General features: G+C 35.9%; 1 protein-coding gene across 10 annotated transcripts in view; it reads left to right on the top strand.

Moving 5' to 3' along the window:
* LOC104586504 (zinc finger CCCH domain-containing protein 65-like) overlaps positions 1 to 11,806 on the top strand; it is a 30,193-nt gene extending 18,387 nt beyond the window's left edge. For 3 of the 10 annotated variants that reach the window (XM_088890961.1, XM_010243761.3, XM_088890964.1), the window contains 7 exons: positions 2,369 to 2,413; positions 3,038 to 3,103; positions 3,427 to 3,492; positions 4,202 to 4,321; positions 4,582 to 4,878; positions 5,491 to 5,724; positions 11,385 to 11,806. In XM_088890961.1, the coding sequence (XP_088747087.1) occupies positions 2,369 to 2,413; positions 3,038 to 3,103; positions 3,427 to 3,492; positions 4,202 to 4,321; positions 4,582 to 4,878; positions 5,491 to 5,724; positions 11,385 to 11,486 (930 nt within the window). In that variant the 3' untranslated portion in view covers positions 11,487 to 11,806. Of the gene's footprint in view, positions 1 to 2,368; positions 2,414 to 3,037; positions 3,104 to 3,426; positions 3,493 to 4,201; positions 4,322 to 4,581; positions 4,879 to 5,481; positions 5,725 to 11,384 lie in introns of all 10 variants that reach the window. The other 7 variants (XM_010243760.3, XM_088890962.1, XM_088890966.1 and 4 more) reach the window with 5 other exon arrangements.
* The last annotated feature ends 3,866 nt before the right edge of the window (positions 11,807 to 15,672 follow it).

Below are 15,672 nucleotides of genomic sequence, written 5' to 3'. Positions count from 1 at the left end.
GTAGTTAAGGATTTCTTCCCAACTTGTAGAGGCCTAAGACAAGGTGATCCACTCTACCCCTTTTTATTCACTCTTGTTGCTGATGTGTTAGGTAGATTGATATCAAAAGCAGATAGGGTGGAGGTTGTGAGTGGTTGGAGAATAGGAAGAAATAGTGTGCCTGTGACTCACCTTCAGTTTGTAGATGATACTATAATCTTTTGTGAAGGAAGCGATTTGAGGAAGGTTGAGAACCTTAAGAGTTTAATTAATTTTTTTGAAAAGGCCTCAAATCTAAAAATCAACTTTGAAAAAAGTTGTGTGGTGGGAGTCAATATGGATGCTCAAGAAATAGAGGCTATTGTAGGTTGCTTAGAGTGCTCCACCTCTTCCTAGCCCTTAACTTATCTAGGTCTTCCCCTAGGAGGTAACCCAAAGGAAAGCCACTTTTGGATTCCTGTTGTGGAAAAGTTTGGTAAGAAGTTGGCAAGCTAGAAAAAGAATTATATCTCTGTGGAGGGTAGAGTGACTTTGATCAAATCCACACTTGCTAATCTGTCGGTCTACTTTTTGTCTGTCTTTGAGATTCCTGCTAAGGAAGCTAAGAGGTTAGAGAAAATGATGAGGGACTTCTTGTGGGAGCCGGGGCAAGAGAAGAAGGATCATCTAGTTAGATGGGAGATAGTTAGTCGAAGTAAGGAGGAAGGACGATTAGGAATAGGGAATATCACTTTCAAGAATGTAGCCCTTCTAGGTAAGTGGTTGTGGAGGTGGCCTTTAGAGAGGGAGAGGTTATGGCACGAAGTGGTGGCAAGTATACATGGCTATTCCGGAAATGGTTGGGATGCAGGGGTATCTAGATAGGCAACTCTTGCAACACTTTGGAAGGAGGAATACTTATCAGTTTCTGAGCTCCTATTGTTACTTGATTCTGCTTGCCTGGACCCACTAAATCCTGATAGGAGGATTTGGACTTTGACTCCGAAATGGCTGTTTACTTGTGCTTCTTTCTTTAATTTCCTCTGCTCCAGTTCTTCTCCTCGAGCTTTCCCTGTTAAGGAAGTTTGGTCTAGGCCTATTCCCCCAAAAATTGTTGTATTTTGTTGGGAAGTTTACCACTTATTGATTTCTTGTCCTTTTGCTGCAACCATTTGGAATTGGGTATTTGATTTGTTTGAGTGTAGGTGGAACTTGCCAGCTGAGGTAAATTTGTTGTTTTCCCCTTCTATCTTTGTGTGGACCACAAGAAGAGGGAGAGTCATGTTGAAGTGTATAAGAGCAGCTCTCCTTTGGACTATTTGGGAAGAGAGAATTTTTCAGGAGAAGGAAAGAAGCATTCTTGAGGTCAAAGAGTGTATTGTTACAAGGACTATTTTGTGGCTGAAATCCTTAAAGCTCTTTGAAGATTTAATGAGGAATTGGTCTGCAATTGCCCTCACTTCCTCAACGAAGCCTAGAGTCCAAGTAACTTGGACTCCGCCGATGGAGGTAACCCAGGACCGTCTGGGATTGGTGGTGTACTGAGAGATGAGAACAGCAACATTATTGCCTTTTTTTCGGGACTGGTGGGAATAGGAGACTCTGTGAGGGCTGAACTTCTAGCTGCGGCACAGGGGGTACAAATTGCCTATCAACTCGGGGTGCAAAACTTAATAATTGAAGGAGACTCCAAGGTGGTAGTAGGATGGTTGGCTGACCCCGGTACCGTCACTTGGAACTTTAAAGATATTTTAAAAAAGGTTAAATGGCTATTGAGGGGTATGACAGTTAGAGTTCAGTGGCTGGGTAGATCGGCTAATGCCTTGGCTGATTATCTTGCTAAACAAGGGTCTACTTGGGTTTCATTGTATTGGGCTTCATTGTAATTTTCTTTTTCCTTTGTTATGTTCTTTAACTAAAGGGTTGATGGTTTCTTCCATCTCCCCTCTTTAAAGGGGAGGTAGCATCTCGTGCCTCTCCCTAAGTTGTACTATCTTTGACTTTGATTTAATAAATCTGAATATTCACTGATCAAAAAATGTAAGTGGAGAGAAGAAGACGAAGTGACACTTTCTCTGTTTGATTTTGTAACCGGGAGTGGTATCAAATACAATATAAAGGCATTTGTAAAGTGCCTCTACATCTACCTGTCGCGGTTGGCTTTCTATGGAGGCACTTTTTACCAAATGCCTCTCTGTAAAGCCTCTAAAAACATATGTTTCTAGTAGTGGATTGTGCTTGAGGTGATATAGGATCCAATTTATCTTCTTCTTGCAAGCCTTAAATGGAGTAAGAAAACCCATTTTCTTTTGTATTTAGGTATCACAATAACTATATTTTTGGGCTTGTTCTCAGTATTTGAATTGGACTCACTTCTATAATTTTTTGTCCATATTTTAACTTTTCAAAGGTTGCTAAGCAAAAGGAGAAAGAAAATGAAAGATCTCTAGAGCAGGTATATATCTGCCTTACCTTATCTGAGCTCGTATTATTCAATTGGTTTATCATCAGAACAAACAGAAAAAGGATTGTATGGTTTTGAGGCTTTAGCATGCTTTTAATTACTGAAAATGATTGTATTGAGTTATAAAGAAAAAATGATGTATGTAGTAGCCGGTATTCAAATTGTACTGATTTTCTAGACTTCCTGTTGCTTAAGGAAATTGAGGGAGAGGATGATGAAATTCCAGAAAAAGTAGTTAATCTGTTTTAATGGTTGCTTTTGATTTTCCTCTTATTGTTGGGTGCCTCTGAATTTATATTGTGTGTATTCTATGTTTTTTCCTTCTCTTTTTGGGCTTCTTCTCAGTGTTTTATTTGAACTCACTTCGATAATTTTCTATCCATGTTTTTACTCTTCAAAGATTGCTAAAAGGAGAAAGAAAATATGAGAGAGAGAGAGAGATGTAAATGCCCTGAAATTTGTATTCAAGTTTTTTATGTATCTGCTTTACCTTCTTATCTGAGGCTCTAGTACTGAAAATCATTGTTTTTACACAGAAAAAATGATATACCTAATAGCCAGTATTCAAATTGACTCATTTTCTGGGCTTCCTGACATCGGTTTTTCTTTTTAAAGGTAATCAAGGAGATTGAGGGAGAGGATGATGGACTTCCAGGAAGGGTAGAGGAGACTAAATACATGGTTCTTACCTTTTTAATCTGTTTTAATAGTTACTTTTGGTTTTCCTCTTATTGTTAGGTGCCTCTGAGGCTCTGAATTTGTATTGCATGTGTTTTATATATTTAATTCATTTTTATGCCATTATAAATTAGTTGTTGTAATTAAGAATTTTATAGGGAGGAAAACAGGGAAGGTTTTACCTTACAGTTTTGGGGTTATACCATGCCTTTAATCACTGAAGTAGTTGTTCTATTCCAGTTCTTAATGCAGACAATAAACCTTGTAGCCAGTGTTTACTTACTCTCATTTTTGTATCGATTTGTCCTTGGTTTTACTTTTCAAAGGTTTCTAAGGGAAAAGAGAAAGAGAATGACAGATGTCAGCAGAAGGAACGCCAACCAGAATGCAAGGTTATTACTTTTTATTTTTTCTGTTGGTTGCTTTTGGTTTGATATTTGGAAGATTTCTGAACTCATTTGATTCCTATTGCTATGATAATAGGTTAGCCAAATTTTGTAGTGCTTCTTTGTTACCAAAGATGAGCCATTATACTACATTCACTCTTGTAATGTAAGGACATCAGTGAAGAAATAGAGAGAGAGAGTTCAAATACTTTATGATCACTGGTTCTTTATTCAATGTATCAGTACTATGGCTCTGACCTCTTATTATGAAACCTCTATTGTGATATCTCACTACAAGTTTTATCTAGCTAGTGTTTGGCAATGCAACATGGCTTCGGTACGGGTCAGTGTAACTGTGTAAGATATTGCCAATGTTTCCCACATGAGGCAGGGATGTGGGAATTGAAGTGTCTATTTATTATAGGATACGATTCATCCTCTCCAAGATATTGTAAAATTGTAATGTTGTTTCTCACATTCTTGAATTTGTAATTATTAATTGAATATTGCATTTTATTGGATTTCATTAATATCTATTTTAGGGCCTTTCTGCCTCCATTAGTCAGAAAATATCATTGTAGATGGTAGGTATTTCTAATATGATGCTGTCATTGACATTTAATAATTCCTATTGCCACTAGTTTTTATATAATATGTTCTAGGATCAATATTAAACTATTAATCCATTTTTATATTTCTTCAATAATTGTTGTAGAACCACTCAAGGAAAGGACGCCGTAAGTTTGGGAATGATAGTAGACATAATCATCCTCAAGAAAAGCATGTGGTAGGACCACCACTAGAGTTTAACTTTTTGGGCTTGCCAATCCGACCGGTAACATTTCAATGTTCCCTTATTAATATTCTATTAGTTTCATTTTCTTTCTTCTTTTCATTTCAAATAAATATACCTACATTTATCCTATACATTCCTGAAAACATCCACCTTTAATCCAACCATAAAGACCTGTATGAGCAAATTATATTGTTAATCTCTTTGCAGAATTTTCTCACAGATAAGTATTAAGTTGTTTCCCTGGAACTAATAGTGTAATTACTCTAAACTTATCTTAAAAGGGTTTTCTTTTATCACAGGGAGAGAAAGAGTGCCAATACTACATGCGTACTGGCTCTTGCAAATATGCAACCAACTGCTGGTTTCATCATCCTGATCCTACTACCGCGGAGGACGATTTTCTTTATATTTGCAACAACAGTGTCTCCACCCCATTATGTTCATTAGGTTCATCTGAACATGCTCCAACATCTTTCTCTTTGCCAAGAACCTCAAATGAGACCATTTCCTACATGGAAACTTCCTCATCATATGTATCAGTGCCATTTCCTGAGCCCCAAGGACTGTACCAAAATTCTGAATGGAATAGTTGTCAGGTAAATTATGTTCTACTCGCTGACTAAATTAATCCACTGAACAAATTTTTAGAAATTCTGTTTTAAAACATTTTTTGTTTTGGTGTTATCTGTTTTCTGAAATAAGTTTCATGGTTCTTTTCCCTTCCTTCCCTTGATATTTGAGTGGTTGAATATGGTTCTTCTTTTCTGAGTCAAATATTTAAGTTAAACTAGTTGTGTGGTCCTCTATTTTGTTTTAGGTATCATGAAAACCTAGTTGCCATTATTGAGTAATCTAAGCCTGATGTAATAACGTGCTAAACATAATATTATATTGGAAAGGATGTTGAAATGAAAAAGGAAAATGGTATATTCTGATTCATGAGAGGTAAGTTACCTACATACGTTATATTCCTAGGATATTCTTATCAAACTTTATTTAACATTAATAGGTCTTTGGTTTAATGGTTTTCTCCAGTAGAGGTGCTTTTTTAGGGGTGGTAAAAAATCTCAGTGCTAGGTTAGGCCGATATGATTATTTTTCCAGGAACCACTAAATTATGTTTAAAGATAGTGGGTATAACATCTTTGCTACTTTCTTCTTTCGTTATACAATTACATGCTGATTGTTTGATTGTTTAGAGCTCACAGTGTCCACAAGAAGGGAATATTCGTTCCCCATCAGTTGTTCTTGAGAGCAATATAACAAAGATAATGGATGGCTCTTCACATCAACAAAAGATGCCCATCGAAGAAGGCCCTGTTGGACCTAATCCTGCAATTATTAGAACACATAACCGGATGTGCAAGAATCACCATCCAAAGAATAGAGCCCCAAAATTACCTGTTTGCAATCTTAGTCCCATGGGCCTGCCATTAAGACCTGTAAGTTGACTCTCTTATGTTAGCTTGTCATATGACTGAAATATTTGATTTCCTACTTGACTACATGAATGATTTTGTTGTCTTATTCTGAAGTTATGAACACTTGAAGCTTTTGCAATTACTGCACCCTTTTACTTGCTTGCAGCATGTTGTAGGAAATTGAGGAACATTAGAGAATCTAGTAGTCCTGCATATGCTTATCAAATGTATTTGGGTTTGGATTCTATACAATCCATGTTGCATGGACTCTTCAAAATGGGTGACCTGTCTGAAGTATCTGTGCCAGTAGGGGAGTTCATTAGACAGTTCAAACTGCAAAACCAAACCGAATTTGCAGTTTAGTTCGGTTTGATATTTTCTTAAATTACGGTTTACAGTTTTGTCTTGGTTTATTGGATTTTATAAACCAAACCAAACCAAGCCAAATCGTATGTATATATATATATATAATAACTTCTTTTATTTTATAATGAAATCATAAAAGTTTTAATTTTTAAGTTTTGAACTTTTATCTTTTAGTTATAAGTTTTTAACTTAACTCTCCAACTCTCTCTTCTAACCCTCGACCTCAAGTGGGAAGTTGAACTATCGAAAAGCTCTAGCCTCTCAGTCTCTGAACTCTCCACTCAACACCCTTCTGCCACCGGCTGGCTACTGTCCATTCATTGTTGCCACCCCACCATCACTGACTCACCATTCCTCAGCTGATCTTCATCGACCACTGGTAATCCCTGTATCTGCAACTGTGGTCTTCCACCTACTGATATGGACGCATTCATCGGGAGGAAATATCATCGCCGCCGGCAGCAGCAGTGATCCGATGTTCTCATCCAATTCGGCAGCAACAGAATTCTTATCAATTCGGCAGATTGGATTAGATTACCTTATCTTATTATATTAGGATTAAGAGAGACTTATCTTATTAGATTAGGATTAAGAGAGACTTATCTTATCAGTCTTATCAAGATAGAACTGGAGGTCTCCTTATTCAGCAAGGAGTCTCCCTAAGAGCAGGACTCTTGTAATCTCCTATTTAAGGAGCCACTATTATTGAATAAAGGCATCGAAAATTTCAGTCAAGAAAGAGAGCAAGGAGAGTTAGGTGATCTCTTGGACAAATCACCATTAAGGCGCCAAGATAGGTACCTCAAGAAAAGGAAGGGACAAGGGAAAACAAGAGGGTTTTCCCGTGGACCAACCCGTGACGAGATCCTATTCCCGGGCCCTTAACACCTACCATGCCATCCATCATCATCAGCGTCGTATCTTCCAATCCTCCATTGTCAGTGTCGCATCTTCTTCCAATACCTGTATCTGCAACACTGGATCCTTATCCGTCTCCCCATCATTTTTCTGCCCATATCTCTTTTCTCTGTTTCTCCAATCTCCAACTCAGGGGAGGGCTGAAGTGTAGGGTCCAGATTCAAGATAAAGGACATGAGAAACTGAGATTACAGCTACAAGATACAGGACTGGAACAACTGGAATTAGGAATCAGGTAAAATATCAACTTCTTTTCATAACTTTTGAACCAAAAATTAGGGATTTTTTTTAATTATATGTTTACATATGCATGTTTTTAGTAAGAGAAGGTTTAATTACTCTTCTATTTCATGCTATTTGAATCAAAGTCCCTAAACCGCATTAGAAATCACACCAAACCATAATAAAATGGTGTGATTCCATTTTCTTAGAGGTGTGAGTCCTCCTAATGATTGGTATGACTTCAGTCTGGAATTAGAGTTCTAAGGTAAGTGCCAAAGACTGTAATTCAAGGCTGTGAGACTCTGCCCTTTACTCTCTTTCCCAAAAATTCTACTATGTTTCCAGCTTTTCTCAGGTTGCATACTTGGTCTTTTGACTGTGCTACATTAGGTTTTGAGCTTAATGTCTGAGAATTGTTGATTCACATTGGGACCATAGAAAAATAAAAAATTCAAATAAATTTGTTAAGGTGGAATTTTTCAATGAAAATCTCTTGAGGTTTTTATGATGATGGATTATATGTATCAATTTAATTAAAGGCATTCTGAGCAAGTTTTCCACAAAAGGATGAAAATTTTCTTTCAAAACGAAGCTGCCAAAATTTTGGAAAATAGGGGTTTAGATGGTTCTTTAAGATGAAATTTGATAGGACCAGAGCTCATAGAAACTTATGGGGGACAACATGAAGAATGTACCTAGATCAATTTGCTCGTCTCTCGAGACTACTTTATTTATCAACATAATCCTTCAAATATGAAATCTCAATTTCAATGAATAGAAGCTATAAGTACATGGTGTTAACCATTGCAGAATCTACGATGGAGATCAATGCACAGAAATTCAGTACGTAGAACATAGGTGCGATTGTGTGTCTGAGAACCAGGATCGCAAATCCACATCTTCCAAAACTCAGTGTGCAGAAATACCAAAGTCTGTGATGTTGCTTACAATATCGCATGCACTTCCCCTTCTAGTGGTAGCAATGTCACTCTAAGCACACTTGCGTAAGACATCATTGCAATGACAGCAATAAGGATGCCACATCGCATGTGTCAAATCGTAGAAATTGCAGCACAGGTTTAGATTCATAATCGCAGCAGAGGTTATGTGCCGTTCTGATCACCCCGCTAGCTGATCCGACATCGCAAAGGTCCACTAGGGTGATGCCAAATACGATTGTAGCATTGTGACACTACAACACCCTGGAATTGCGCCATTTCGATGCCACTCTCAAATACTTAGGCACTTCCATGAGAGGGATCACGCCATGTAATGACGGGCAAGATACAAACGTGCCCACATGCGGACTCTGAGGAGAGGGAATTCCCAATCGCACGGACACGTGGCGAGACCAGAATTTCTTAATCAATACCTAATAAATTGTAACCACCTTCCCACAATGGGAAAGTTTCCTTTGTCTTGCTTTCCTCTTAGACCCTGGCCTTTTGTTTATATAAGTAGGTGAAGCTCAAAGCCTTCCAGAGGGAGGACCCTTTTGGACTCTCACATAAGTCTCACCATTCTGCAACCCTGACCCTGAATTTTCTGCAACCTCTTTCCCCCCTTCTTCCCTCATCAACTGCCATTCTCTCCAAACTTTTGGAACATGAACATCAGTGCCGAGTTCACGGGATCAACAGAAACTTCCATTCAATCTCCAGCCAGCATAGAGATCACATTGAATCAGCTCTGACTGTGGAAAAAGAAGAGTCTAGGATTGGTTTCACCATTGGCATTAATGGAATTTCTGATATAATAGCCACAACTTGCAACTCTTGAATTAGTTGAAGTTGAACTTCTGAAACACACTCATATTATATACCTTGCACCTTACCTTCTTCAACTTGCTCCACTATTATATCTTAAAGCATTAACTTCAAGTTGTTCATCAATTTTAAGACTTTTCTCAATAATTTCGACTAGCTCTTGTCCTTAATTTCTTAAATTTCAATGTCTATAATTTTGGTAGATTGGAATTCTAGTTGAACTATATTGCCATGGCTTCTATATTCGTCATTGTTATCTTCATTAGCAACTTCTTTTACTTCATTCCGAATTTGAACCTCAGGATAAGCATTTTGAAAATGTAGAGACTCATTTACTCTTATCTTCAACTTTAGATCTTCTTCTCAATGGGCTTCAAATTCCTTGTGGCAGCCTACTTTAGTTTCTGCATCTTAAGATCTAAGTCAAAAGCACTGTTTTTGGGTTCTATTGGTTTTGGGGATTCTACAAGGGCTGAACCTTTTGCCATGTTTGGAGTACAAAAGCAAAAAATATGAACTTTGATAGGATAATTATGGAAGGTGATTCTCATGTGGTAGTTGGTTGGATAAGGGATAAGGAAAAGACAGTTTGGGATCATAGTGAGGTGTTAAAAAAGAATAAATTGTTGGCACAATATATGCTGATAAGAATACAGTGGGTACCAAGAGCCTTAAAGGGGTTGGCTGACAAGTCAGCTAAGCCGTAAATAGGGAACATATGTTTTGGTCACAGTTGTAATTATTTGTATTGGGGAGAGGTAGGACATTCTACCTCTCCTTGGGAGACTGTAGTGTATCTTCCCCACCATAATTTAGCATAAACAATTAGTTTCACTTATGCAAATTTAATCTTTTTATCAGTTTCTTTGACAGTAACATCAATTTAATTTGTTCTTATACCATACTACCAAAACAGCTGGATAGCAGTGAAAAGAGTACATAGCCAGCCAAAACTGGAAAAAGCAAAAAATAAGACACTACATTTAACCTATTCACAGCCATAGAATTCCCCATACAAGGGTTTCCCTGTTCTGATTTTTGCTAAATCATCAGCCAGAGCAATTGCAATAACCCATTGTAGTGAGCTGTTCAGAGAATGTCCTAATGTCTGTGCAATCTGACTAAAGGAATATTTATCCAAATTCCAAGGCTTTTTCCCCTTCTGATTTCATCCAAGAAATTACTACTTTGAAGTCCTCTTCAACAACAATATTTCTTCAATTGGTGAGGAAAAACGGAACAGGTATTGTTGTTTTCATCCCTTACCACCCCACCTATCCCTGAATCACCCGGGTTGCCCAAGCTGCAACCTTCAAAATGAAATTTAATTCTTCCATGTTCAGCTGCTTCCCATTCCACTTCTCTTTTCTGGTTCCTGACTTGAAATGCAGCCACAGATACAATACTTGTGGGTCATCCTCTCCTCTGGAATTTAGCATTTCCCTTTTCCTTATAAGATTCTTGGTAACACACCCCTATCGTCAACATTATTGGATCTGTTTCTTCCACGATCTTCTCAAACAATTGGTATATGGTTTAAAAAATCAGTTTTATGGCTATGAAATTGACAATAACTACACTTATAGATCTAGAAACAACAATAATTGCTTCAAAAAGTGATAGATCCTACAAGCATAAATTCATTGATGATTTTGAAGTAGAGCTGGAAAGCCCCCATGTTTGTCAAACTATAATCATTACGAAAAGCACTGAGTAGTTGGTGGATTGGCATCATAAAACAAGCTATTTAACAATGGAATAACCAGTAAGACTTTGTTTCACACACACACAGCTACAAGTATAAAACTCAAATCACAATTATTACTCGTACTCCAACTTAAAATGCAACTCCCATAGTACTTAATTAATGACTCCGAAATGTTAACCACAACTATTAAAAGTGCAACTCAAACTACAAGCCAAATCCCATGTATGATGCATAAAAGATAGCAATACACTTGCTGGTACAAAATCCAAAAATACCTAAAAATTTCATAAAATTCCATATGTAACCACATGGATCCTGAATTAGTGGGTCAGAAACTGATTCACCAAAGTGGTCTGAAAAATTCAATTCAACATCATATGCTCGAGAGTAGATGAAGTTAATGGCTTCCAGTCCATTGGGAAATTTTTAGGAAATTCAGTTTTGTATTATTTGGTCATTTTATGCAATGATATTTTTCAGAGGTGGGTTCCTGTCAGATTTCAGGTCCACCCCAAGGTTTTTGAACCACTTGTCCTCCAATAAAAGGTGTTTTTATCATCATGGTACAAGATCCTTGCCTGAAGGATTAGACATGGACGCATATGTTATTTTATTTTTCTTCTTTCTTTTTCTACTATTATCTGCCTGTCCCCTCCCATCTGTACTTGTGTATAAAACTTATTTTTCCCCTTGTCATCCAGGGTCATAATATCTGCAGACATTATAAACGCAACGGGAACTGTGGGTTTGGGCCAGACTGCAAATTTCACCACCCAGTAAATTGCAACTCTCAAGCTTCATGAATTGTGTGGTGTCCCCTCCAAGTTATCCCCATCTTTGGCATGAGATTGGAGGGTGGGTATGGTGGAATGTGGAAATGGTGGCCCCAGGTAAGTAATCAGCAATGAGCTTGATTGTATTCGTCCTGCATTCCATTTCTGGAAGGTATGGTCCTCTGTCTAGAAAAACAAGGTGGCCTCTGATAAGAGTTGTTGAATGTGGAAATGGTGGCAAAGCTCTTAACTAACAGTCTGCATGAGATTTTTGTATAAATGTATTCACATTTTCTATCAAAGAACATAACAAATAGAATAAAATGATGTGCAATTTCTTTTTTTTTTTATTTGGAAGGCAGTTTCTTGTTGCCATGGTTTCTGTAGGCTGACATATGTGTGTATGTGCTTTGTTTTTGTTTTTAATAGATGCTAGTCAGCACGGGCTTTATTTACAAGCAAAATTGAGGATGAAGCTCAATGAAAGTTCCAATTAAGTGGTACCCATCTTAGTCCAATTCAAGTATTTTTTTTTAATTATATCTAGTTTATCCAATCACAATCTAAATTGCGCTTTAGTGAGAGTGGTCAATTTCCTATTCTCTACATGAATTTGTATTTTTTTCTTAATTTTAATTTTAATTTTTTTTTCAAAAATAAATTTTTAATTAATTTTTATTGATTTATTGTAATTCTTTTATTATTTTTAAGTCAAATTATAAAAAACATCCAAATAACAGTAAACCACCTTTGTGTTTTGACCCTAACAATGGCCTCACCTGTAGTTTTGAAAAAAAAAATGAAAATACCTCCTTTGCCTCAACTTTTCAACAAAGACTTACCAAAATACCCTTATCATTGTTAACATATTAAGTTTCAACTTTATCCTCTACTGATTTATTTTGCTAGACAACCTTCAAAGAACAATTCTCCTTATTCTTCTTGGACAAAGTAAGTAAAAAGGATGAAGTGAAATAAAATTAATGCATTACATCAACAATTTTTTTTGGAATGATGACTAAAGGAAGGTATTTACACATTTTTTCAAAACAATAGAGGAGATTTTTGTTAAGGTTAAAACACTAGGAAGTTTCATAGGATTGTTAGAAAACCCGACTTTTCTATTTTTTTTATTTTTAAATGGAATTTAAAATAATTAAATTATATTTAAAATTAATATTCTATATTAATTTTTGAAATTAGTAAAAATTAAACTTAAACAAGTATATTAAGTTTTAATTTTTTGATAGAACTCAAGTTAGTTTTAAATTAGTAAAAAATGTTTATAAAACTAACAACTTTTAGATAATTGTGTATTAGTTTTATATATTAATTTTAATTTGATATTAGTTTTTTATTTATCTTATTCTTTTTATTAATTAATTTTTTTATGATATTAATAAAATATTTTTGTCAATAACAATAATTAATAATTGTTTAATTTTATTTAAGTAACTTACTAAATTATTTTGTTAGATTAATTAAATTGTATTATTTTCAAATGTTATATAAATGGATTATAATTTTAAGGTGGAGGTAGATTATTTAGTGTAATAATTTATCATTGAAAGTCTTAATTTCAATATAATTAATCTTTGCTAATAATTACAATTTAATGTAAATATATCTAATATATATTTAAAGTTAATGAATTTAATGGAGCAATGGAGATGAGAGAGAATTAGTGGCATTAGTTACTGAAGGAGAGTGTTAAAGGCATATGATTAATGAGAGTTTATTAAAAGAGTTGATGGAAAAGAGGAGAGAGAAAGAGAGAGAATTGATGGTAGGTTAATGAGGAGTGTTTAAAATCTTAAAAGTGATTGGTAAATACTTCAGTTATTTTATTCAATTTTAAAATTAAAAAATTTAAAAGAACCAGAAAAAATATAAGGGACTTTGAGAGAACCAAAAAGCAGGAAAGTGCCCCATTGGCACATTCCATTTTAATATAATAGATAAGTGTAAGTTATACATTTATATATCTACAATAACTACACATATGAGTAAAGTAGAACCGCCCAACAAAGTTTGGACCTTCTGACCACGATACATTCATCCAGTTGCATATTGGGAACATTTCGTGGGCTGATATTCCTGATGTGGGGCTGAATGAACTGGCCAACAATATAATGTGGTCAGCAGATTCGGACTATTATCCTTAAGCGTCTGGATTGTTTGAGAAATTTTATTGGGCTATTCTATTTTACCTCCAGTCCAATCCTGCTGGGATAATGTCTGGTTCTTTGAGTTGGGACAGGGCGTTTTTTTTTTGCAAGATAAATTAATTATATTATAATAACGAAACATTTACAAAGTTTTTTACATCCAGGATTTCATAAAGCAAAAGGAAGTGATCCTGTCCAGTAGATTTTGCTAATTGCACTACCTTGTGGGCCGGCCGGGAGATTGTAGCCTCTATTTAGAAAATAAAAGGAAATAGAGGAAATTTTTTAGCGAAGTCTTTTGGTTTGAAAGAAAAGAGAGTGGACTGCTGGTTCAATGCTTGGATCACTTCCTGAGAGTCCGAACATACTATAAGATCTGAGGGGGCCAAAAAAGTGACATTCTGAAGTGCCTGTAAAATCGCAAATAATTCAGCAGCGTTAATCGAAGAAACAGAATCCGCAAATACCTATACAATCAAAGTTGGGACTGGAGGTGTAAATCTGGCCGTGCCAACTACGGCCCGCACGGCATGGCACAATGGCGTGTGGGCTGTGTCAGGCCCGGCATGATGGTTCGTGTTGTGTTGGGCCTGGGGTTTGAAGTTCACGGGCCAGTACGGCATGGCTCACGGACCCATAGCAGGTTACGCTCGGCCTGCCCGAGAACTAGCGTTGGGGACTCTCCCCCCTCCCCCTTGCTAGTTTCAGCATTGTAGGGGTTATTTACAGAAATACCCCCCCCCCCTAATAGCTATATAGGAGGTATTTATGTATTTTGGTTATTGGGGGAGAAGAAATGATACAAATGCCCCCAACAATTATATAACAGCTAGTTTAGGGGGACATTTTTTCAATTCCTATAAATATAACCATATCCTCCACCATTCTCATCACACCAATTCAACAATTCTCTTAATCTCTTCTCTAGTTCTCATACTTTCTCAAGTTTCAATCTCCCAATCTCTTAAATTCTCAATTTCTCATACATTTTCTGAACTCTGATTGGTTGATTCTTCAATTCTCAACTTTATTGAAGTTTCAACAAGAAAAAGGCTTGTTCAACCGGCTTAAGTATCTCAAGTTAGCAATTTGGGAGCCTTGGACTCTTGGAGTTGAAAGGCTTCAACGTTGAAATCAATTTGGGATTCCGAATCAGTAATCTGGGTAAGTCTAATTAAATTAATTTTTATTTTTTTAGAATTTAAAAAAAAATGATCGGCTCCTCCTGAAACCAATTCCCCAATATGTTCAATGTCGATGATATTTAGTCACATCATGATAGTGTTAGCACCGATATGGATGCTATTGATATTGATGAAACTTCCACTCCTACTATAAATACTAAGGGAAAGAAAAAGAGGGCCTCTTGAGGGGAAGGGAAAAAGAGTTGTTTGCCAAAAATGTAGGAAAGACTTTAGCTATTGCAACAAGGGTGGTACTGGCCATTTGAGCAGACATTTGAGCACCCATGAGAATGAAGACGAAGAAGAAGAAGAAGGGAGAGAAACAACACAAACACAAATTGGGCGTAGAGGGGGTGGTACATTTAAATATTCTCAAGAAAAAATAGTGCAAGAATTAGCAAAATACATTGTACATGTTGAACAACCATTTATTAGCTGAAGATACTAAACTTGAAAATGGTTACGTAATTATGTAAATCCACAATATAAAAAGTTTATAGGAATACTATTAGATCAGATGCTTTAAAAATTTTTTATTCTTATAAATAAAATTTAATTTATATGTTATCAAATCTTAATTCTAAAGTTGCAATTACTTCTGATTTTGGACTTCTAAATTTAACATAAGTTGTATTTGTGTTACTAGTCATTTTATTGATGAAAATTGGTTTTTAAATGAAAGAATTTTAAGTTTTACTAGGCTTGACACTGGCCCAGTTATTGTTGCAAGAATTTTAAATACTTTACATGCTTATGGAATTGAGAAAAAACTATTTTCTATTAGTTTTGATAATGCTAGTAATAATGATTTAGTAATAAATATTTTAAAGTCCCAATTAAAACCATGTTTAAATGGTAAATTAT

The sequence above is a fragment of the Nelumbo nucifera genome, chromosome 7 (genome assembly GCF_055504915.1).
Source record: "Nelumbo nucifera cultivar China Antique chromosome 7, China Antique-T2T, whole genome shotgun sequence".
Lineage (NCBI taxonomy): Eukaryota > Viridiplantae > Streptophyta > Magnoliopsida > Proteales > Nelumbonaceae > Nelumbo > Nelumbo nucifera.
The sequence above is the reverse complement of the archived record's forward strand: the minus strand, read 5'-3'. Positions and strand labels throughout refer to the sequence as shown.